Source organism: Bos javanicus, chromosome 1 (genome assembly GCF_032452875.1).
Source record: "Bos javanicus breed banteng chromosome 1, ARS-OSU_banteng_1.0, whole genome shotgun sequence".
In the NCBI taxonomy this organism is placed as follows: domain Eukaryota; kingdom Metazoa; phylum Chordata; class Mammalia; order Artiodactyla; family Bovidae; genus Bos; species Bos javanicus.
Window position 1 is genome coordinate 64,753,919 of NC_083868.1, and position 25,697 is coordinate 64,779,615.

Genomic DNA, 25,697 nt, shown 5'->3' on the forward strand with positions numbered 1-25,697 from the left:
CTATCGACTGTACCACCAAGGAAGCCCTCTAACATTATCCTTTTACATGTTACTGTCCAGTTTTTGCAGCACCACTTATTGAAGAGACTGTCATATCTCTATTGTATATTCTTGTGTCTTTCGTCAAAGATTAATTGAAAATAAATGCATGGGTTTATTTCTGAGCTCTTTGTTCTGTTGATCTATGTGTGTCTCTTTATGGCAGTATCATACTGTCTTGATTACTGTAGCTTTGTAGTATAGTCTGAAGCCAGGGAGCATGTTAACTCCAGATTTATTCTTTTTCCTTAAGATTGCATTAGTAATTTGGGGTCTTTTGTGATATAAAATTTTGGGGTTATTTGTTTTGGTTCTGTTGAAAATGTCATGGATATTTTGATAGGGATTGCATTAAATATGCAGATGGCTTTGTATGGACATTTTAACTATTAATTCTTCCAATCCAAGAACACAGGTTATATTTCCATTTCTTTGTATGATTTTCAGATTTCTTCATCAGTGTTTTATAGTTTCAGAGTACAGGTATTTGTCCTCAGTGGTAAGTTTAGTCTTTGGGTATTTTATTCTTTTCGATGTGTTTTCAAATGGGACCATTTCTTTATAATTCTCTTTATGGTATTTCATTATTAGTATATAGAAAAGCAACAGATTTCCATATATTACTCTTGTATCCTATAACTTTAGTGAATTAATTCATTGGTTCTAATAGTTTCTTGTGGAAACTTTAGGTTTTCTATATATAGTATCATATCATTTGCAAATAGTGACAGTTTTACTTCTTCTCTTCCAATTTGGATGGATTTTTTTCTTGTCTGATTGCTGTGATGAGAACTTCCAATACTACATTAAATAGAAGTGGCAAGAGTTGGCATTCTTACCTTGTTTCTGATTTTGGAGAAAAAACTTTCAGTTTTTCACCATAGAGTATGTTATTCCTTGTGGGTTTGTGATAAATTACTTTTATTATATTGAGATATGTTTGCTCTGTATCCACATTACTGAGAGTTTTTATCATGAATGGATGTTGAATTTTGTCAAATGTTTTTTCTGTGTCTGTTGAAATGATAATATGATTCTTGCCTTTCCTTTTGTTAATGTGATGTATCATATTAATTGGTGAATATTGAACCATCTTTGCCTGCCTCAAACAAATCCCATTTGATCATGGTGTGTGATCCTTTTTATTATTGTTGATTGGGTTTGGTGATATTTTGTTGAGGATTTTTGTATCTATACTCGTTAAATTTATTGGCTTGTAATTTCCCTTTTTTTTCAGTATCTTTGTCTGGTTTTGATATCAGGATAATGGTAGCCTCAGAATGATTTTGAAAGTGTTCCATCCTCATCTTTATTTTGGAAAAGTTTGAGAAGGTTACTTTGGTAGAATTCCCTTGTAAAGCCATCTCATTCTGAACTTTTGTTTGCTGGGAATTTTATTGTTTTTATTTTGTTCATTTGGTTTTGATGGGGTTTTTTTTGTTTTTGTTTTTACAAATTCAAGTCACTAATAATGATCTATCTGTTCAGATTATCTATTTCTTCCTGATTCAGTCTTGGACACATTATGAATATATTATGGCCCTCCCTTCTGATTTGCAGAGTTTCTGCTGAAAAATCAGCTGATCGCTTTATGGGGGTTCCCTTGTATATGAGTCTTTGTTTTTCTCTTGCTCCTTTCAGAATCCTGAGTTTAACCATTGCCATCTTAATTATGTCTTAGTGTGGGTCTGTTTGGGTTCATCTTGTTTGGGACACCATGTGCTTCCTGTATCTGAATACGTTTCCTTCTTCAAGTTTGGAAAGTTTTCAGTAATACTTCTAACAGATATACTTTGACCCTTTTCTCTCTCTTTTCTTCTTCTGGAACCCTTATAACACAAATGTTGATATTTTTGATGTTGTCCCATAGATCCATTAAACTATTCTCATATTTTTTGTTTTCCGTTTCCTATTCTGATTAGATGATTTCTGTTATTCTGTCTTCCAGATCACTCATGTCTCTTCTTTATCACCAGTAACCTATTCATGCCTTCTAATGTGTTTTCTTTATTTCAGTTATGTATTCTTCTTTATTTATTTATTTATTATTTATGATATTCTTCTTTATTATTCTTTATTTCAGTAAAGTATTCTTCTTTGTTCTGACTAGTCCTTTTTTATATTTTTTTCGTTCCTTGTTAAAATTCTCATGATGTTCATCTATCCTTTTTCCTAATTCAGTTGGCACACTTATTACTGATGCTTCAAATTCTTTATCTGATAAATTGTTTATTTCTGTTGAGTTAGTTGTTTTTTCAGTTTTTTTTAATGCCTATATTTATTTAGTTGGCTGTGCTGGGTCTTAGTTGAACTATGTGGGATCTTTAGTCATGGCACACTGATTCTTAGTTGCAGCATGTGGGATCTAATTCCCTACCAAGGGATCAAACTTGGGCTGCTGAGTTGGGAACATGGAGCCTTAGCCACTGGACCACCAAGGAAGTCTCTTTCAGGGGTTTTGACTTACTCTTTCAATTAAGACACATTCCTCTGTCTTCTCATTTTGGTTTTCTTTCTGTTTCTATGAAATTAGATGAAACAGTTACCTGTTGTGGTCTTGAAGGGGTGTCCTTATGTGGAAGCATCCCTATACAGTCTGTCTGTACCCAGTGGCTTTGGTGGGAGAGTTGGGTTTGGCATGAACTCAAGTGATGTTTCCTCAGGGCATGCTGGCATCCATCACCTTGGTAAGAGGTGGGGCTGGAGGTGGACGTGCTAGGGCTGACGCCAGTTGTAAGACAGTTTCCCCTCTGCCTGGTGGCCATACTGCCCTGTTGAGGGTGAGTTCCTATACCATGTTGTTGTAGCAGAAGCCCTGAGGATCAGGTCAAAGCTGGCTCCATTCCTTCCAAGTGTACACTCTCCCCCTTCCTAGCACTGGCGCGCTTGCCCCAGATGAGAATAATGCTGGAGCAAGGAGGGTGGCAGGGGTAGTTGGCATGGATTAGAGTGCAAACCTTGGCACAGGCCATAGTGGTCCTAGTAGGACCAGAGATCTGGACTATCCCTGCTGCTCTGCCTCTGTAAGAACCAGAGATGGCTGTCCCCCCACCTTGTTCAGATGCTGTTTTATGTCTGAACCACTTCTGTATCTCACAGCCAAGTTCCCAAGAGGGCTGGAGCGTTCTCTTGGCTCAGGCTGGTCTGCATGCCGAGGCATTCATGAGAAACCAACCAGCCACCCATGCAATTTTCAGCCCACCCTCTTTGTTCTGCTTTATGAGCAATCAAGCATGCATGTGCTCTTTACAAGCAGAGTCCAGGCTTCCTACAGTCCTCCTGTTACTCCCACTGGCTCTCTAACCAGCCAAGGAGACTTGTCATCCCTGTGTCAGACCCCCGGGCTGGGATGCCCAATATATGATTCAAACTGCTCACTCTCTTGGGAAGATCTCTGCCTGTGTTAACCTCCTCCTCTTCTGAATCCCCTGGGAAATCTCACCTTAATCACTTCTCTCTTCTTTCTGCCCAATTCTGTATGGGTCTTACAGCTGTGTTTGTGCAAGAGTCTGTGAGTCTCTGGGTAATTTTCACTGAGAATCGTTCCACATGTGTATTTGTAGAACAGTTTTTGGAAAAATTAAATATATTTTTGATATGCTCAGTGGAGAAAGTGAGTTCTGCATCCTACTCCACCGTCTTGATCTCTTTCTTCAGACAAATTAGACTTTAAAACACTCTCCACTGAGTCTGCTGTTGTCCAGCCATGCCCTCTACATCACTAGCTCCCACACAGCAGTCAGTTCTCTGTAGTATATGACTGGTGATTCCTTCCTTCTTGAAACTGTTTTTTCAATTGAACTCTGTAGCACAGCTTCCTTGTTTGGTCTTACTTCACTGAATTTAACACAACTCTTGGACACGATGCTCCATATGATACTTAGGTGATCATGATGACATGAAAATGTAGTCAATAGATTTTTACACAGAGACACTTGCACATGTACATAACAGATAAATTTATTAACTGTATGGCATGATGATTATTTACTGTGCATTAGATGGAAGTGGATAACAATGAAGGTCTTTGTCTTTGTGGTCTCCGTGTTGAATAGACTGAGGAGGAGGAAGATGAGAGGTTGGTCTTGCTGTCTCAGAGGAGGCAGAGATGGGAGAGAGAGAGGAGGTGGAAGGGGAGGCCAGAGAGGTAGGCACACGCAGTGTAACTTTACAGAAATACATTTAATTGCTGTCTGACTTTTTTTGGTTTTTCATTTCTCTGAAAATGTTTCTATATGGTCCCAATCCTTCTTTCATCATTTGCTTTTTGTTTCAGTGCCATAGAACTGAACATAGAAGGGTCTATGTCTTATGTGAAGTCAAATGCAGCCTTGAGTAATCAAAATTGTTCTCCCAGATCATCCATCGTGGTTTTCTGTCACGGGTTCTGCTACAGTCTCTTTCTCACTGTATGGCACTCATTTGGAAGCAGTCACCTCCATCAAGTCATCTTCTGTTCATTCCTCTGGTGTGGTATCCTTCTATTGTTGTTGCTCAGTCACTAAGTTGTGTCCAGCTCTGCGACCCCCATGAACTGCAGCATGTGAGGCTCCCCTGTCCTTCACTATCTTCCCAAGTTTGCTAAAACTCATGTCCACTGAGTCAGTGATACCATCCAACCATCTCATCCTCGGTCACCTCCTTCTCCACTTACTCTTATTTTTTCCCAGCATCAGGGTCTTTTCCAGTAAGTCAGCTCTTCACATCAGATGGCCTAAGTATTGGAGCTTCAGCTTCAGCACCAGCCCTTCCAATGAATATTCAGGGTTGATTTCCTTTAGGACCGACTTGTTTGATCTACCTGCTGTCCAGGAGACTCTAAAGTTTTCTCCAGCACCACAGTTCAAAAGCATCAATTCTTTGGCACTCAGATCCATGTCTTGAAACCCTTCACCCCCACCACCACCTTTTTAGCTGTCTCCAGAATCTCTTCCATGATTTCCTTGAATGGCTTTGTCATGAATCCTGTGAAGTCATTCATAAAATCTGAACACAGTTTTCTCCAGCAGGAATTTATTGTTTGGGGCTTATTGACTTTCAAAACTTTTTCTGTAACAGTGATGGCATCTTCAGTGGCAGACTTGCATGGTGTCTGCATTAATAATCCTTTAATAAATAATCCTTTCCATAAAGTACCATGTGTAACAAGCCTTAAAGGTCCTTATGGCCCGCTGATCTAGAGGCCAAATTACAGCCATTGTGTTCAGGGGCAAGTAGATCACTTTGACACCTTTGTTGTTGAACTCATGGGATTCTGAATGGCCAGGTATGACCTAAATCAAATCCCTAATGATTATATAGTGGAAGTAACAAATAGACTCAAGGGATTATATCTGATAGAGTCCCTGAGGAACTTATGGATGGAGGTTTATAACACTGTATGTGAGGCAGTGACCAAAACCATCCCCAAGAAAAGGAAATGCAAGAAGGCACAGTGGTTGTCTGAGGAGGCATTACAAATAGCTGAGAAAAGAAGAGATGAGAAAGTCAAAATAGAAAGGAAAAGATATATCCATCTGAATGAAGATTTCCAGAGAATAGCAAGGAGAGGTAAGAAAGCTTTCTTAAGTGAACAATGCAAAGATATGGAGGAAAATGATAGAATGGGAAAGACTAGATATCCCTTCAAGAAAACCAGAGATACAAAGAGAACCTTTCATACAACGATGGGCACAATAAAGGACAGAAATGGTAAGGACCAAACAGAAACTGAAGACATTAAGAAGAGGTGGCAGGAATACACAGAACTGTACAAAAAAATGTCTTAATGACCCAGATAACCACAATGATGTGGTCACAGACCTAGAGCCAGACATCCTGGAGTGTGAAGTCAAGTGGACCTTATTAGGAAGTGTTACTGCAAACAAGGCTAATGGAAGTGATTGAATTCCAGCTGAGCTATTTCAAATCTTAAAAGATGATGCTGTTAAAGCGCTGTATCAATATACCACCAAATTTGGAAAACTTACCAGTGGCCACAGGACTAAACAAGGTCAGTTTTCATTCCAACCCCAAAGAAGGGTAGAGTCAAAGAATGTTCAAACTACCATCCAGCTGTGCTCATTTCACATGCTAGCAAAGTAATGCTCACACTCCTTCAAGCTAGGCTTCAACAGTATATGAACCAAGACCTTCCAGATGTACAAGCTGCTGGATTTAGAAAAGGCAGAGAAACCAGAGATCAAATTGCCAACATCCATTGGATCATAGAAAAAGCAAGAGAATTCCAGAAAAACATCTACTTCGGCTTTATTGACTATGCCAAAGCCTTTGACTGTGTGGATCACAACAAGCTGTGGAAAATTCTTCAAAAGATGAGAATACCAGACCACCTGACCTGCCTTACTGAGAAATCTGTATGCAGGTCAAGCAGTAACAGTTAGAACTGGACATGGAACAACAGACTGGTTCCAAATTGAGAAAGGAGTACGTCAAGGCTGTACATTGTCACCCTGCTTATTTAACTTATATGGAGAGTATATCATGTGAAATGCTGGGCTGGATGGAGCTCAAGCTGGAATCAAGATTGCTGGGAGAAATATCAACAACCTCAGATATGAAGATGACACAACCCTAATGGCACAAAGCGAAGAGGAACTAAAGAGCCTCTTGATGAAAGAAAAAGATGAAGGTGATGAAGGTGAAAGAGGAGAGTGCAAATACTGACTTAAAAATCAACATTCAAAATATTAAGATTATGGCTTCTGGTCCCATCACTTCATGGCAAATAGATGGGGTGAAAATGAAAACAGTACAGACTATTTTCTTGAGCTCCAAAATCACTGCCGATGGTGACTGCAGCCATGAAATTAAAAGATGCTTGCTCCTTGGAAGAAAAGCTATGACAATCCAAGACAGTGTATTAAAAAGCAGAGACATCACTTTGCTGACAAAGGTCTGTTGAGTCAAAGTATGGTTTTTCCAGTGGTCATGTATAGATGTGAGAGTTGAACTATAGAGAAAGCTGAGTGCCAAAGAATTGGTGCTTTTGAACTGTGATGCTGGAGGAGTCTCTTGAGAGTCCCTTGGGTTGCAAGGAGATCAAACCAGTTGATTCTAAAGGAAATCAACCCTGAATATCCTTTGAAAGGACTGATGCTGAGGCTGAAGCTCTAATACTTTGTCCACCTGATGCGAAGAACTGACTCATTAGAAAAGACCCTGATACTGGGAAAGATTGAAGGCAAAGGAGAAGGGGATAACAGAGGATGAGACGGTTGAAGGGCATCACTGACTCAGTGGACATAAATTTGAGCAAACTTAGGGATATGGTGAAGGACAGGGACGCCTGGTGTCTGTAGTCCATGGGGTTGCAGAGAGTTGGACATGACTTAGTGACTGAAAAACAATGAACATCAACAGGGACATTGTACAATATCTAAAGAACTTTAAGAGGCAGTTCTTTTTTGGCAAGGTACTTCCTGACTTTAGGAATAACACATTAATTAATAGAACCAATCCAGAAACCTTGCTTTCTTTTACAGCCAGAAGATTGGCAGCTGGTGATTGTCATTTTCCCTTCAAGGCTGGGGTCTTAGCAGCTTTGTAGATAAGGCAGTTCTGATCATAACCTAACTGCATTTGCACAAAACAGAGTTAGCATTTCCTCTCCTGCCTTGAATCCTGGTGCTTACTTCTCCTCCTTACTAAAAAGTATCCTTTGTGGCATTTCCCCCCAGAGTAGGGTACTTTCATCAGCATTAAAAACCTGTTCAGGAAGATATTCTTTCCCCTCAATGATTTTCTTAATGGTGTCTGGGAACGTATCTTCTGCCTTTTGGTCAGCAGAAGCCACTTCTGTTATCTTGGTTTAAGCCAAACCTCTTTAGAAAATTATCAAACCATCCTTTGCTGGCATTAAATTCTCCAGCTTTAATCCTCACCTTCCTTTTCTTAAAGTTCTCATATAATGACTTCAGTTTTTTTTTAATCATGTGTGTGTGCATGCATGCTCAATCGTGTCTAACTCTGTGCTACCCATGGAGTATATCCTACCATACTCCTCTGTCCAGGAATTTCCCAGGCAAGAATACTGGAGTGGGTTGCCATTTCCTACTCTAGGGGATTTCCCAACCCAGGGATTGAACCCACATCTCTTGCATTGGCAGGCATGTTCTTTACCACTAGTGGCATCTGGTAAGCTCTTTGAATCATATTAGAGTCTATAGGTGTGTCTTTCTTTTTTTCACCCAAAACTCATCAAATTATGCTCTATCCTTTACTTTTGACTGCGCTGGGTCTTTGTTTCTGCATTTCTCTAGGTGTAGCCAGTGGGGCTACTCTCCGGTTGAAGTGTGCAGGCTTCGCATTGCAGTGGCTTCTCTTGTTGCGGAGCACGGGCTCTAGAGCATGCGGGTGTCAGTAGTTGCAGCACGTGGGCTTAGTTGTTCCATGGCAGGTGGAATCTCCTTGGACCAGGGATTGAACCTATGTCCCCTGCACTGGCAGGCAGATTCTTAACCCACTGAACCACCAGGGAAGTCCAGGTATGCCTTTCTTATAGCAATCCTGCATCCACATGAAAGCTTCATTTTCAACATGAGATAAGAAGGTGTTTTGCAAATGGTGCAAGGTTTTCACATCTGCTTGTAACCATGGCTTATTGAATTTCCTTTTCTTTTTTCACAGTGGTCCTTACACTAGATTCATTTATCCTGAGATGGTGGGGAACTGCGGCTGCAAACCTCCGTTTATCGTGCATATAAAGCACTTCACCTTTTTCTTGTAATATCATGACTTTTCTCTCCTCCTTGGGAGCAAACCAAGCATCACTAGTGGCACTTCATATGAGTCCCATGTTTTTACTCAAGGTTTATGGTATTGCACTAAACACAGTGAAAAATATACAAGAACTGCTAGAGATCACTTGTTACCATGACATGCAGTTTATTGCAGAGACGAATTGCTCCTTCAGATGCTTGGCATCACCTTACATTTTAAGTGGACATTCACAATGCTTGTTGTTGTTCAGCCACTCAGTCGTGTCCGACTCTTTGCAACTCGACAGACTGTAGAACACCCAGTTTCCCTGTCCTTCACCATCTCCTGGAGCTTGCTCAAACTCATGTCCATTGAATTGGTGATGCCATCCAACCATCTTGTCCTTTGTTGGCCCCTTCTCCTCTGCCTTCAATCTTTCCCAACATCAGGGTCTTTTCCAATGAGTCAGCTCTTCACATCAGGTGACCAAAGTATTGGAGCTTTAGCCTCAGTCTCAGTCCTTCCAGTGAATATACAGGGTTGATTTCCTTTAGGATTGACTGGCTTGATCTCCTTGCTGTTCAAGGGACTCTTGGAGTGTCTTCTCCAGCACCACAATTCAAAAGCATCAATTCTTCAGCACTCAGCCTTCTTTATGGTCTGACTCTCACATCCATTCTTGACTACTGGAAAAGCCATAGCTGTGACTATATGGACCTTTGAAGGCAAAGTAACGTCTCTGCTTTTTAATGTCTCTAGGTTTGTCACAACACTTAAGTTCATAGCAAAAGCAACAGGAGGTAGTTATGAATTTATTATAGTAGTATAGTATGTCCTACAGTTTTGTGCAGTTATCATTTAATACTGCATCTTTGTTTACATTTCTCTTGACTTTGAATGGCATTATGTGCATAAGTTCAATAAATTTTAACTTTTTATAATGGATTTGTGTGTAGTCTTGGGAAAGATTGAGGGCAGGAGGAGAAGGGGGTGACAGAGGATAAGATGGTTGGATGGCAACAATGACTCAATGGACAAGAGTTTGAGCAAACTCTAGGAGATGGTGAAAGACAGGGAAACCTGGTGTGATGCAGTCCATGGGGTTGCAAAGTCAGACACGATTTAGCGACTGAACAACAAAGTGGTAACACAGACTAATAGCTACATGTATTTTATGCATTCATGACATACCTGACTTTTTCTATATTTCTAGGCTGTGTGGTTCATATGGAAGTTTTTTCAAATTGCCAAAAATCTCCAAAAAATTTTCCAATATATTTATTGAAAAAAATCTGTATATAAGTGGATCCATGCAGTTCAAACCTATGTCATTCAAGGGTCAACTCTACTTTTAAACGACTGCTGCTTCCTGTTGATTCAGTAGTTTTGGTTATCATAGAGCTGTTATATATATATTTGCCATCAGATTTATTTTCAAGAAACTCAGAGCCTCTATTACAGCCATGGTAATTGGTTGTGGCTCCAAATTTTACTCATAATTAGCATATTTTTTATAAATCTTAACTCTTGACTTAGTGTTTGTTTTGTCACTTATTTATGTTTTTGTGGGAAAATAGTATAAAAATTATTAAATGATGAAAAAGTAATTAAAGTGTGGTTTTAAAATTTAAAATCACAGAGATCACATTTTTTGATACTTTTAAGCTAAAAACATCCCCCTATGTCTGAAAATGGAACCAATGAACAAAACCTGATGTCATGTATAATTCTGTCAGGATTTTTGATGGTCAAAAGTAAAATATATATATATATATATATATATATATATATATAAAATGTATATTGAAATAGAAACACATTCTTTCACAAGGAACCAGATTTAAAAATCTTGATGTGCTTGGCTTCAAGCCCAAAGTCAAGCTGTCTTCACTTGAAAACAATTGCCAATTAATATCCCTCATTTCCCCCATAACAATCAGATCAGATCAGATCAGATCAGTCGCTCAGTCATGTCTGACTCTTTGCGACCCCATGAATCGCAGCACACCAGGCCTTTCTGTCCATCACCAACTCCCGGAGTTAACTCGGACTCACATCCATCGAGTCAGTGATGCCATCCAGCCATCTCATCCTCTGTCATCCCCTTCTCCTCTTGCCCCCAATCCCTCCCAGCATCAAAGTCTTTTCCAATTAGTCAACTTTTCGCATGAGGTGGCCAAAGTACTGGAGTTTCAGCTTTAGCATCATTCCTTCCAAAGAAATCCCATGGCTGATCTCCTTCAGAATGGACTGGTTGGATCTCCTTGCAGTCCAAGGGACTCTCAAGAGTCTTCTCCAACACCACAGTTCAAAAGCATCAATTCTTTGGCGCTCAGCCTTCTTCACAGTCCAACTCTCACATCCATACATGTCCACTGGAAAAACCATAGCCTTGACTAGACGAACCTTTGTTGGCAAAGTAATGTCTCTGCTTTTGAATATGCTATCTAGGTTGGTCATAACTTTCCTTCCAAGGCGTAAGCGTCTTTTAATTTCATGGCTGCAGTCACCATCTGCAGTGATTTTGGAGCCCAGAAAAATAAAGTCTGACACTGTTTCCACTGTTTCCCTATCTATTTCCCATGAAGTGATGAGACTGGATGCCATGATCTTCGTTTTCTGAATGTTGAGCTTTAACACAACTTTTTCACTCTCCACTTTCACTTTCATCAAGAGGCTTTTGAGTTCCTCTTCACTTTCTGCCATGAGGGTGGTGTCATCTGCATATCTGAGGTTATTGATATTTCTCCCGGCAATCTTGATTCCAGCTTGTGTTTCTTCCAGTCCAGCATTTCTCATGATGTACTCTGCATATAAGTTAAATAAACAGGGTGACAATATACAGCCTTGACATACTCCTTTTCCTATTTGGAACCAGTCTGTTGTTCCATGTCCAGTTCTAACCGTTGCTTCCTGACCTGCATACAGATTTCTCAAGAGGCAGATCAGGTAGTCCGGTATTCCCATTTCTTACAGAATTTTCCACAGTTTATTGTGATCCACACAGTCAAAGGCAATAAAATATACTAAATGTTTTAGTCAGACACTGCACAGGACAATTTTCTATTGCCCCAGGCAGTCATTTAAAACAGCAGATTAGCTTATGTGGAAGAACAGAAGTTGGGGGATTTGCTTGCATACACACAGCACAGAACCTTTTAAAAACTCAAAAACATTTTTAAAGTCTCCAAAACTTTTGATTAAAATGGATACACCCAGAATGTTTCATGCTTGTTTAGTGGTTAACTTATTCATGGAAGATCATAGGTGCACCCTGGTTTGTACTTTCTCAAACTGTCCTAGCATGGCCATAGGGAACATTGTTTCTAACTGATCTGGTAGTAGAAAAAAATACAAATGTAAGAAATGCCACTGATTTTTTTTTTAAAGACTTCACTTTTCAGAACAATTTTAGATTCACAGCTAAATTAAGAGGAAAGTGGAGATACTTTCTTATTCCCACATATGTATAACCTCCCCCATTATCAATATCCACCACCAGAGCAGTACAGTTGTTACAGTTGATGAACATATATCGACATATCATTGTCAGACACTGGTATTATTTCAGGCACTGTTGGAAAAGAAGAATAAGGATTTTGAAGCAAAGAAACCTATGCGTTTTCTTCAAAGAAAGCCAGTACCTCAACCTCGACTTCCAACTCCAACCCTGGAGATGAGTTCCAATGTAAGTTTGAGGCTTTTTTTATTTGAAAAGCTAAATTCAGCTTCGCTATCTGTTTGTTCTCCAGATAGTTTGGGTTAAAAACAAACCTAATATGACCATGTTCATTTCCCAAGATCTGAATTACATTTCCTTTATCCTTATATTTCAAATGCTCAGAGAAAAAAAAGCAAAATGAAATCTAAACCCAGTCCTTTTCAAGAATAAAAACACAAAGAATGAAATCTTCCCAAGAAAAATAGGCTTCAGAAGGTAATCCTGATGTATGTCAAATAAGAAGATAGAATGATGATCAGATACTGTAACTGTATTGCCACATGAAGTGGTTGATGACAGCTGGAATTAGCAAGGAATCATCAAGACAGGCCAGCTTCTGGGTTAAGATTGGCCAGAAAGCTCACTCTGACTCCAGGGCTGTGCCTTACCTTCTCAGGGCCCCACACTCAGTTTGGTAAGCATTTCCAGAGTTGGTTAGGATTTAAAGGACTGACTCAGAAAATTCACAAGAAACTGCTGGAGATGCCACAAATTTGCAAATTTGTTATGTATGGTCAAAGCTATGGCTTTGCTAGTAGTCATGTGTGGATGTGAAAGTTAAACCATAAAGAAGGTTGAGCACTGAAGAATTGATGCTTTTGCATTATGGTGCTGGAAAAGACTCTTGAGAGTCCCCTGGACTGCACAGAGATCAAACGTGTCTGTCCTAAAGGAAATAAACTCTGAATATTCATTGGCAGGACTGATGCTAAAGTTAAAACTCCAATACTTTGGTCACCTGACACAAAGAGCGAAGTCATTGGGCAAGACCCTGATGTGGGAAAGATTGAAGCCAAAAGGAGAAGGGGGCAGCAAAGGATGAGATAGTTAGACAGCATCACCAACTCATTGGACATGAGTTTGAGCAAACTCTGGGAGATGGTGAAGGACAGGAGCCTGGCATTCTGCAGTCCATGGGGTCGCAAAGAGTTGACACAACTTAGCAACTGAGCAACAACAACATACTTTACAGAGAGAACCATTAATTGCCTGGTATACCAGGATGTTGCTCTCAGGAGGTCAGCTTGTTCTCTCCCAACACAGGGAGGTTCTCACACAAAGCCAAACTGCATATAAGGTTGTGCTTTGGGAGATCTCACTAGCACCTCCAGTGGCTCTGAGATCTCTGGAGGGGTGGGAATGCTCCTGCTGACTGGCTGCAATGAGCTTCTGGGCAGCATCCTCTTTTCGAGACTTTGTGCTGACCGCTGCCTGTGGTTAACATGTCTTTCACAAGTGTTAATGCCATTGATTCCACTACTGATGTCTTTTGCATTCAGAGGGGCTTTAATTAAATTTCTAGACTCTGCTCTTTTTGCTTTTACACATATTTATTTAAGGTGATTTTTGTAGATTGCTGATTTTGTCCATTATATTCTGATTTTACCAGTTTAACTAAATTCTTGTGAAAAGCACCTCATTTTTGACTCCAGTATACCCCATCTGCATTCTTTGCCTCATTTTCATGCTCAATCACTAAGTTGTGTCTGACCTTTGCAACCCCATGGACTGTAGCCTGCCAGGTTCCTCTGTCCATGGGATTTCCCTGACAAGAATACTGGAGAGGGTTGCCATTTCCTTCTCCAGGGTATCTTCCCAACCCAGGGATCAAACCCTTGTCTCCTGCATCTCCTGCATTGACAGGTAGATTCTTTACCGCTGTCCCACCAGGGAAGCCTGTATTCTTTGTCTCATAATTAAACATGAAAAAAAAAAAAACTATTGCAAAAGGGATGTTATTAGCAATACCTATTGCTTCAAGAAAGATATTGTTGGAAAGGAATATAGAAAAAATGAAAATGGCTTAATTTGTAAGGATAGCACAACAGTGGGTGAATTTTTTGCTTTTGATATAGTTTACCAGTGATATCTCATCATGAAAAATATAATGAATTTTGACAATACTTTAATGTCATGTTTAAAGTCCTATATGTTCAAAGAAGAATGATTTTTTGTTTCTCTTTAAATCCTTCTGATGTCTAGCTTTTTTGCTAGATATAAATCTTCAAAAAAGTGTTTGATAGCAACTGCTGCAGTTCTCAAGCTGCTTCGTTCTCTCTCTGTTTTTTTAGGAAGAAGAAGATATAGAAATGGCTGTGATCTACCTTCAAAAGTTGCTCCGGGGCAGAGTTGTTCAAAACATGGTGTGTAGGGTGGACCCCTGGCCCCGCTCTTCTCCTTTGAGACTAGATTCAGAGAGTGCACCCGTGCTTATTTCCGTGGGGTGAATTGCCTCCCACAGCCTGCTGTCCTGTGGAACTATGCTGTTGAGTTACCTACTCCTTCCCTTTTACTGCCATAGCTGGCCCAAGTGAGTGGCACAGTATCAAGGAGAGAAAGGAGCCGCCTGCTGTTTCCTGTGTGTAACCAAGGCAGTGTGAAGCTAATGTCTTCCATGGAATTGCTGAATCCAGCAGTTTTCATACATGAGTTTTGACTATTAAGCATCACAAACCAAATGGATTCTCTAATTTTCCATAGTCATAATAATCTGAGTTTGCATATTAGCTAGCAATGCATGAATAATAAATGAAATAGCTAAGTAAATAAATAACTATAGTTTTGAACTCTTACTGTATGCTCACATTATATATTCTTTGCTTTACATATATCAGCACATTTTTTTTTAATCAGTTACCCATTTTACAGGTGAGTAATATGAGCCTGAGTGGGATTATGTTAACTGCCAGCAAATTCAACTCTGGTCTTCTTGGCCGTAAAGCCTTAGTCAGATCATTGTGCTTCTTAAGCTTAAAAAGGGACTGATGTAAAGCCTCAGCTAAAACATTTTTTCTTCCCCAGGCAGCTATAACTCTTAAGAGACTCAGTTATGGTGAGTCAGTCCAGGGAGGCTGGATGGGCGTCTTGTGTTCAGCGCTATTCCCCATCCTCCTGCCAGTATTTCCGCAGGAGAAACGCCACAGTGAAGTTCAGACAGCAGGTCGTGTATTCCAGACCAGGAGCAGATCTCTCAGCAAAGAAAAACGACAATGAAAAATACCACCCCCAGGCTTCTTAGGGGAAGAGCCAGGAAATGAAGGGAAGGTTCCAGTTTCTTAACATGACCCTAGAGTTGTCACCTTGTCTTTGAGAGGCATTTTAAGAAATTCAGTCAACGGTTAACGGGTAGCTGAGTTCCTTGTCTGCCTGAACAGCTGGAGGAGCAGAAAACAGGGCTGATGCCCAGCTCGGTGCGTACACCTGGTCTGTGGCCCTGCATGGCGGAGCAGAGCCCGCGATTCATGAGCGCCTTGTCAGTCCCTGCCTGCGAGGCCTGATGCCTGCACTGGCAATGCTGATTTGCGGGTCTCTCTGATTTGATTTGATACAGATGTTTGAAGGGAAAGAGAAGCGACTGGAGTTGATCCAGGAGCTGCGCACCAGCCACGCGCTGCAAGAAGATGACAGGCTGGTGAAGAAAGCCGAGAAGCAGGTGACCCTGGCCCTACAGCGGCAGAGGAACTTGCATGAGCACAAGGTTCTTTCCTCTCCTTTCTTGTCCCATTTTCACCTGTGATTTTTATTATTGTGCAAACAACAGTATAGTAACAACAGATGAAATGATGTAAGAGAAACACCCCCCACAATCCCAGCATTTTTCACCAGTGACGCTACAGTCCACAATTTGAATGGACTGTATCCTCTCTGAGTTGAATATGCTTTTTTTTTTTTTTAATTTGCGAAAAGGAAAGAAAAAAAGCTTCACTATTTTAAAAGGTTTTCTTTTCCAATTTTCCTTAAATATTTGGTGACTCTATTATATTTCAGTGAAAGCTAAGTAGAATGAATAAATACTGAAAGCAATAAGAAAAAGTGAGAAATGAGATTTTTAAAACTGTCCACACTCATGAATGAGTTTGGAGATGTACATAGCTCGTGCTCCTTAAACTGCACATTAAATATGTTAATATGTTATTCTGTGACTTTCATCGGGTCCTCTGAGCTCTGTGTGACTGACAGTAGCTGGTGATTGCAGGTCTAACCCAACAACTGTAAATGTGTTTCCTACTTTCTGCTGGTATTTGTGTGTATATACACAGTATTTAACGTTGACTAAAGTGGAGGTATACTTTTACTGTCTCTCCCACTTATCTGTAAATCAATGTGAAAAGAATCAATTTGCAAAGTGTTGTAAGAAAGTAGATGTACAGCAAAGTTAATATTACCCACCTTTAGTGACACACACAGCTCTCGTGCTGTGAACTGGGCACAAATGGTCAGCAGCTCTGGAGCGAGCACCTCTGTGCTCCCTTCATGCGACAGCAGGGCTGGGAGTGCTCTCTGAGTGACGGGGGCTGGTTTGGGGGAGGGAGGAAGAAAGCCACAGATGGTGAGACCCAGCCAAGGGACCAGAGAAGGAAGAGGAGAATGTAGTCGCTGGAGTCTCTGAATCTGGGGGCGCTGGAGTCTCTGAATCTGGGGGCCCTGGAGCCCTGGAAATGATGGAGACGAGCTGCATATCTGTTCAGAGAGAGAGCAGAATGCTCAGGCAATGGAATGCCCAGGACCTGGGTGCAAGAACACCTGTTTCAGCCCCTTCAAGGTTTCTGATTATAGACTTGAGCAGCTACAGCTAAGACAATCCAGAGTTTTTAATTCATCTGTCCCATTTAGTGGATAAATACTTGACTGATAGACATGAGGACAGCTAAGAGCTAAGGGAGGAATTAATGGGAAGAGCTGTCACATAGCCACAGACTCGCCCTGTTTACCTTCGGCTGCTCCTGGCTGCACCTGTGGGATGCCGGCATCTGGGGCAGTGGGCGTCTCGCGTACCTATAGCAGTGCTGATCCTCTCATTTTCTCCCTCTCTTATATCAAGGGGAATCGTCAGTGTGAGAGCAGCAAGTGTCTGGGAGAAGAGCCTTTCCCCCTTACCACTGAGGCTAGGAGCAGGAACACACTACAGTCTTCTTAAACACTTTTATTCTCATTGTGCCAAAGCCAGGACAGAGGGATCCGTAAATAAACACTGTAGCTCATTCCTGGCCAGGAACTCTGGGCCCCTATCTACCTCAGTGACTACATAGACATGTAGGCTTATTTCCTACTCTGTTTCAAAGGCAGTTCTTAATGACTTTGAAGTTACTTAAATTAATAAAAAAAGTACCAAGGTTTTCTACTTTCATGTTACTGAAAAGCTTGAAAATTCCCCAAACTTGGTGTTAAAGGACCAAGCATTGAAAAATTAAAAGGTATCGTGAGTGAATTTCTAGGAGATTCTATTTTTTTGAACTCCAGTATTATCTTTTAATCAAAACCTTGACATTTGCCTTCATGTCTGGGGAGACATAGCACTCTACCTTCTGGATAAAATTGAAAGGAAAAAAAAATTGTGTGGATGCTAATTAATGTTTTGCTAAACTATCATCCATTGCTGAACAATCTGCTTTCTCAAGTCTAAGTTTGTATCGTAAGTTTTCCTAGTAAAACCGTTGCGTCCTGAAAGGGAAGTGACTGTCGAGGGTAATCTAACATCCCTCCTGATGAATCACACTTCTTAGTGGAATCTGTATCCTCATAGTCATATTATTATTTTTAAGGTGTCTCTGGTTGAAAACCATTTGGCTGGACTGGAAGGAAGGGTGCTGGCGGACATGTTTGACTTCCTGTCCAAAGAGCTGGTGAGACTGCAGGAGGAGAGGCGGGTCCACGCCCTGGCCATGCTGGCCGAGCGGCAGCGCCGGATGCGCGAAGCTGAAGAGAGTGGCCGGCGCCAGGTGGAGCAGAGGCGCCTGCAGGAGGAGGACCAGATATTTAAGGAGGCAAGTGGGGATGTCATAAGGAAGCTGTTTGTAAGGAGCCGAGTCAAACCCAAGGAACCTCAAGATAGGAGATGGCTTTCATTTTTTAATTGTCTTCAACAGATAATGTATTGGGTTCCTAGGATATGCCCAGCAGTATGTAAAGGCATTGTGGGGTACTCTGGAGGGAAATACCAGGCATGGCCCCTTCTCTCCTGGAGCTTAAATCCTATATAACATGCAAATAAGGGTAGAATAAGAAAATGTGGTGTTTCATGAGGGAAACAAATGGGGCCCAGTGACACATTTTTACCGAGGTCACTGGAGGTACTTGTTGTATGAACAGGTTGGAGGGAGGACAGGGTGGAAATAAGGGACCTGAAAGGAGGCTGATGAACTAACTTAGGCTGGAGTGAGAAATAGGGTGAAGTCAAGTATAAAGTCCAGTTTCCGGTGTCAGTGAGTAGGGAGATGACGGTTGTTTTCCGAGGCAGGAAAGCTGAGGGCGGAATAGGTTTGGGGCCGGGGTGGAATCAGGAGTTTGATTTACATTAGTTTGAGACATCTTGGTAGAGGTGTCATTTCAGCAAATGAATATATAAGGTGGAATTTAGAAGAGATTTTTTGACTAAAGATACAAACGTGGGAGTTAGGAATGCCAGGCTGGTAAATTAGAATTCTGACCAAGACCCAGCGGATGTGAAATTCCAGACTGACCCAGATGCAAACTCAGAGGAAATTTGAAGAACCAATAATATCTCAAAGCACTCTTGCCCTCATCAAGAATGCAAAAGCTCAAGTGATAAAATTGGAGGGGATTTGTGAGGAAGATTTCTTTTAAGGGAGCTGTGCTGTGACTAATACCTGCGCCCCCTCCCCGCCACCTGGAGTTTGGGGGGCATATGTCCCCTTTCTTGGGGAGCTTGATGTGTGTTCTTTCAGTTAGGGTGTCTGACCCCCAGGAATGCAGAGGTGGAAGCTGGGCAGGCTGAGGGGTTTGAGCACAGAAGAGGCTGCGTGGGCGGCCAGCACACCCAGAATATGTCAAAGCAAAGACTGTGTGAGTCTCCCTTGGGCCAGATGGGAAAGACGGAAAGTGCCAACCTTTTTTAAAAAGTGCCAATTTAAAAAAACAAAAAATTCCTGTCCAGGAGGCTATCTGAATTGTAAATATGGATACTTTTGAGCTCCTCGGGTAAGAAAAAATAATGCTATGTCAACTTGAGGTTTTCTTATTTGATCTATGGTTTTAAGGATTTACCCAATTCCCAGGGAATTAGGATTGATTCATAAATAGTATTTGCTGTTTTTTCTAATTAAAACATTGATTAAAATTAAAGATTTTCCATCTTCTATACAGCTTAAAAACTTGCAGGTTGTATATTGTCAGCTTTTGTAAAAAGTTCAGCTTTTTAATTGGAGTGGAGGATCATCTCTGGTGTCAAACAGCCTATAATAATAATTCATATTCTAGTTTCCTGTCATCCTAACAGCTTTTCTTTAAATAGAATTACTGAGATTTAGCAATTTTTAGCAAATGAGAACTTACTGTCCCCTACTGAAATCACTAAGGAAAAACCAACTGGGATGGGAAGAACCAGTTGGGAGTGAGAATAAAAGGAGAGAGACAAAAGAACCACTATACTCAGAAATACGGAAAGGAAGATACTGGTGAAAGACTTCTAGGAAGGTGTCTTCTAGATGGGAACAGCCCCAGGAAATGCCAGCACGTCTGGGAGGGGCATTAAAGGGTTAAAATGACCCTTCTGGCCTGATTTAAGGATCGTTCATGTAAAGAATGTATCCATCTAGGGATGCCCCCATGCATCATTTAAATTTCCTATCTTCCATCATATGATCCTTTCACAGATAAGTATGCTTGCATGCACATAAATATACCAAAACCCAGAAATGTACACATTAGTAAATTTCCAGAAAAATAACATATATTGAGAAACATAGTCATAGACTCATATTTAAACTCATATACACTTCATGTGCATACATGAAGACACATTCACAAACATAACCCCATGAGCACATCATAACCCCATGAGCACAGTATTAGCAAAGATGTGGAGGAGCACATAGACACACATATAGCCACCCGAACGTTTCCTTTATCACTTATGCACATACAAGCACAAATGTGTCCACAAACACACATTTATAAAGATGTATGTAAACACACAAGTACATATATTGTTAGAAGTAGACCCCATTAAACTTCCCACCTCTGAACAAGACTCAGCTGTCCAATTGCTCCGTTCTAGGTGTGATTTGTCTCCTGAATAAGATTGTGGTCTCCATGGTAGCAGGCATGTTGTATATCCCTTGTGCCTTCCGCAGCACCAGCGTAGCCCTCTGTACATAATAGGCACTGAGAAAATATATGTTGGTTGGTTGGCTGATACCATATTAAACTATGGTCACTGGGTCTCTCCCATAAGGGAGGCACAGGGATTCAAGGATATGGACTTGGTATTTCACAGGTACACAGTAAACATTTCATATTCAGAGTCCTGCTGCAGCACCAGTCAAGAAACAGGTACTAAGTTGTTACTGAGTCCCAAGCATTATCTCAGATATAAAGAAATATTTAGACATTAAATAGAAAGTACTCTTATCCCCCAAAGCTCAAAATCTATTGAGACTACATAGAGAACAAAGTATGACACCCTTGCTGTTTTTGATACTTCCTGTGTATCTACCTATCAAACAGGCAAAACTAAATTGTATTTATGACTGAAATCTTGAGCAAAACTCTAAAGAAAATGAAGTCTACCATAAACTTATGAGAATGGAAATGAGCTGTGGTCAGATGGAACCCACTGTGACCTCTGGGATACTACCAGTGGCTTGACCAGAATTCATTACACTGTACATTTATGTGCTCTGCACTTTTCTAAATGTATATTCTATTTCACAATTTCAGAAAGCTTTAAAAAGAAGCAGTCCAGGACTGATATGATAGTTTAAAAAAATTCATCAGAGACCCAGAATCCTTCTTGATTTCTGCTTTTCTGTCCCTAGGGCGTGACCCTCACGGCAGTTTAAGATGACTGGTGCCTCCTGCATTTTGTCCCCATGACATGAGAAATGAGAGAAAAAAATAAGCTAGGTCTTTCGCTTTAAGAATCCTTTAAGAGGAAGGAGAGAAAGGATGTTGTGTATGTCTTAGCCTCTGCCACAGTTAGGTAGCTTGACCAAGTCACACTGCTGGTAAGAAAAAAGCCAGGACCTAAAACAGAGTTCCTGAGTTAAGCCTGTGATCTTTTTGCAGTGTTTTGTATTACCCACCCCAAATTGAGACCCATAATTCTAAAATGAGCCAAATATGTAGAGTCTGCCCAGAATGAGTAGATACAGGTGAATTAGAAATGGACTACAGTTTTGTTTTTTTGTTTTTAAAGGAATGTACAGTGCAGGGACTATTGACTTGATAAATGAAATAGACATGCTAAAAATGTCGGCCAATGTTTGTGCATTTTTCTTGTCTTGATTATGGTAGTGGCATTCCTTTTCTGAGTAGCTGGAGTATTTGGGACTTTTGCAGGTGATTAAAGTTCACCAAAGCACTGTAACTTCCTATCTGGAGGACATAATACTGAACACTGAAGAGAATACTGCAGAAGAACAAGCCAGGGCGGAAATAGAGAAGATGGCTGAGGAAATCAATGACATTGCTTATGAAATGGAAAGCCGGTGTGTATCAAGGGGACAGATGGTGGGATGGACAGCCCCTTTGCTGTTATTCATGTGTGTTTTTCAAGAGCCTAAGATTTCACCACCAAGGAGAAACAAATAACTAACTCATGCTTCAGTATGCTTTAACGGCAGCCTTTGTATGGCAGGAGCCACACATTGGGAATAGAATTTTCGGTTATCCTCTGCAGTCTGTATCACTTTCATATTTCTTACTTTTAGAATATCACAAAGCTTGAAAGAAATGTGAGTATGTCCAATTTTACTTGGATATCACCTCAAGGTTTTTGGCTTCCATGTATAAATTATGTCTCTTAACACTCCTTTCCTGGGAGGCAGGGGAAGTAAAGGACAAATTTGGATTTTCCATGGAGTTAAGGAAACTCACCAGGAATGTGCTATTTCAGATCACTCAAGGAAAAGGCAGTCGTAGGATCTGAGCAGTGGAGCTCCTTACGCACACAAGGAGGATCCAAGTATAAATCGGTAGCTCAAGCAAGGCAGCAAAGGAAACACTTTTAATATGTTCTCATTTTTTAGTCGAACTCAGCTTCAGTCAGAGGAGATCGTGGCCGAGTTGGTTTACAGTTTCCTAATCCCAGAGGTGCAAAAGGATTTTGTCAAAGAAAAGGGTAAGCCAACATAAATGCTTCACTCGATAATCTTTTTAAAGATATAAGCTATTTTCAATATTCCAGAGATTTAAAACTGAGCAGAGGTATGGGGGAAATTCTGAAGAGAAATCAGAGTTATCTTCAAAGTTTGTCAAGTTCTCTTGATGCTGTCCAATGGCAAAATATAATCTCCTCCAGTATGGATGCATGCGGTTCTAAAAAGTTTGATGAAGCATTAAATTCCAAACCTTCTTTAAGATGCAGTTCTCAAGTTCTCAGAAGAGGTGTATTTTGGGGGTTTTGTTTTTGATTGAAATAGTTGATTTACAATATTATGTTAGTTTCAGGTATACAGCAAAATGATTGTTATTTATATATGTATAACTCATACACATATCTTCTGATTCTTTTCCACTGTAGGTTAACAAGATATTGAATATAGTTCCCTGTGCTATACAGAAAATCCTTGTTTATTTTATATATCAGATCAGATCAGTCGCTCAGTCGTGTCCGACTCTTTGCGACCCCATGAATCGCAGCATGCCAGGCCTCCCTGTCCATCACCAACTCCCGGAGTTCACTCAGACTCACGTCCATCAAGTCAGTGATGCCATCCAGCCATCTCATCTTCTGTCGTCCCCTTCTCCTCCTGCCCCCAATCCCTCCCAGCATCAGAGTCTTTTCCAATGAGTCAACTCTTCGCATGAGGTGGCCAAAGTACTGGAGTTTCAGCTTTAGCATCAGTCCTTCCAAAGAAATCCCAGGGCTGATCTCCTTCAGAATGGACTGGCTGGATCTCCTTGCAGTCCAAGGGACTCTCAAGAGTCTTCTCCAACACCACAGTTCAAAAGCATCAATTATTCAGCGCTCAGCCTTCTTCACAGTCCAACTCTCACATCCATACATGACCACAGGAAAAACCATAGCCTTGACTAGACGAACCTTTGTTGGCAAAGTAATGTCTCTGCTTTTGCATATGCTATCTAGGTTGGTCATAACTTTCCTTCCAAGGAGTGAGCGTCTTTTAATTTCATGGTTGCAGTCACCATCTGCAGTGATTTTGGAGCCCCCAAAAATAAAGTCTGACACTGTTTCCACTGTTTCCCCATCTATTTCCCATGAAGTGGTGGGACCGGATGCCATGATCTTCGTTTTGTGATTGTTGAGCTTTAAGCCAACTTTTTCACTCTCCTCTTTCACCTTCATCAAGAGGCTTTTGAGTTCCTCTTCACTTTCTGCCATAAGGGTGGTATCATCTGCATATCTGAGGTTATTGATATTTCTCCCGGCAGTCTTGATTCCAGCTTGTGTTTCTTCCAGTCCAGCATTTCTCATGATGTACTCTGCATATAAGTTAAATAAACAGGGTGACGATATACAGCCTTGACAAACTCCTTTTCCTATTTGGAACCAGTCTGTTGTTCCATGTCCAGTTCTAACTGTTGCTTCCTGACCTGCATACAGATTTCTCAAGAGGCAGATCAGGTGGTCTGGTATTGCCATCTCTTTCAGAATTTTCCACAGTTTATTGTGATCCACACAGTCAAAGGCTTTGGCATAGTCAATAAAGCAGAAATAGATGTTTTTCTGGAACTCTCTTGCTTTTTCGATGATCCAGCGGATGTTGGCGATTTGATCTCTGGTTCCTCTGCCTTTTCTAAAACCAGCTTGAACATCAGGAAGTTCACAGTTCACATATTGCTGAAGCCTGGCTTAGAGAATTTTGAGCATTACTTTACTAGCGTGTGAGATGAGTGCAATTGTGCGGTAGTTTGAGCATTCTTTGGCATTGTCTTTCTTTGGGATTGGAATGAAAACTCAGCTTTTCCAGTCCTGTGGCCACTGCTGAGTCTTCCAAATTTGCTGGCATATTGAGTGCATCACTTTCACAGCATCATCTTTCAGGATTTGGAATAGCTCAACTGGAATTCCATCACCTCCACTAGCTTTGTTTGTAGTGATGCTTTCTAAGGCCCACTTGACTTCACATTCCAGGATGTCTGGCTCTAGGTCAGTGATCACACCATCGTGATTATCTGGGTCGTGAAGATCTTTTTTGTACAGTTCTTCTGTGTATTCTTGCCATCTCTTCTTAATATCTTCTGCTTCTGTTAGGTCCATACCATTTCTGTCCTTTATCGAGCTCATCTTTGCATGAAATGTTCCTTTGGTATCTCTGATTTTCTTGAAGAGATCCCTAGTCTTTCCCATTCTGTTGTTTTCCTCTATTTCTTTGCATTGATCGCTGAAGAAGGCTTTCTTATCTCTTCTTGCTATTCTTTGGAACTCTGCATTCAGATGTTCATATCTTTCCTTTTCTCCTTTGCTTTTCGCTTCTCTTCTTTTCACAGCTATTTGTAAGGCCTCCCCAGACAGCCATTTTGCTTTTTTGCATTTCTGTTCCATGGGAATGGTCTTGATCCCTGTCTCCTGTACAGTGTCACGAACCTCATTCCATAGTTCATCAGGCACTCTTATCTATCAGATCTAGGCCCTTAAATCTATTTCTCACTTACACTGTATAATCATAAGGGATTTGATTTAGGTCATACCTGAATGGTCTAGTAGTTTTCCCTACTTTCTTCAATTTAAGTCTGAATTTGGCAATAAGGAGTTCATGGTCTGAGCCACAGTCAGCTCCTGGTCTTGTTTTTGCTGACTGTATAGAGCTTCTCCATCTTTGGCTGCAAAGAATATAATCAGTCAGATTTCGGTGTTGACCCTCTGGTGATGTCCATGTGTAGAGTCCTCTTGTGTTGTTGGAAGAGGGTGTTTGTTATGACCAGTGCATTTTCTTGGCAAAACTCTATTAGTCTTTGCCCTGCTTCATTCCGTATTGCAAGGCCAAATTTGCCTGTTACTCCAGGTGTTTCTTGACTTCCTACTTTTGCATTCCAGTCCCCTATAATGAAAAGGACATCTTTTTTGGGTGTTAGTTCTAAAAGGTCTTGTAGGTCTTCATAGAACCGTTCAAGTTCAGCTTCTTCAGCATTACTGGTTGGGGGGTATATGTTAATTCCATATTCCTAATTTATCCCTCCCCCATGTCATTCCTCTTCTGTAACCATCAGCTTGTGTTTTGTGATTTGATTTTTTCAATGTGAAACAAATGTTGAGAGTTTGCAGGGTTTTCCAACCGTGGCCGCCTTTTGGAGTCAGGGCACGTGCAAGTCA

General features: G+C 40.8%; 1 protein-coding gene across 5 annotated transcripts in view; it reads left to right on the plus strand.

Moving 5' to 3' along the window:
* CFAP91 (cilia and flagella associated protein 91) overlaps positions 1-25,697 on the plus strand; it is a 96,613-nt gene that overhangs the window by 52,500 nt on the left and 18,416 nt on the right. For 4 of the 5 annotated variants that reach the window (XM_061399102.1, XM_061399185.1, XM_061399341.1 and 1 more), the window contains 6 exons: positions 12,311-12,427; positions 14,533-14,604; positions 15,792-15,938; positions 18,004-18,225; positions 21,761-21,909; positions 22,450-22,541. In XM_061399102.1, the coding sequence (XP_061255086.1) occupies positions 12,311-12,427; positions 14,533-14,604; positions 15,792-15,938; positions 18,004-18,225; positions 21,761-21,909; positions 22,450-22,541 (799 nt within the window). The remainder of the gene's footprint in view (positions 1-12,310; positions 12,428-14,532; positions 14,605-15,791; positions 15,939-18,003; positions 18,226-21,760; positions 21,910-22,449; positions 22,542-25,697) is intronic. The other variant, XM_061399260.1, reaches the window with a different exon arrangement.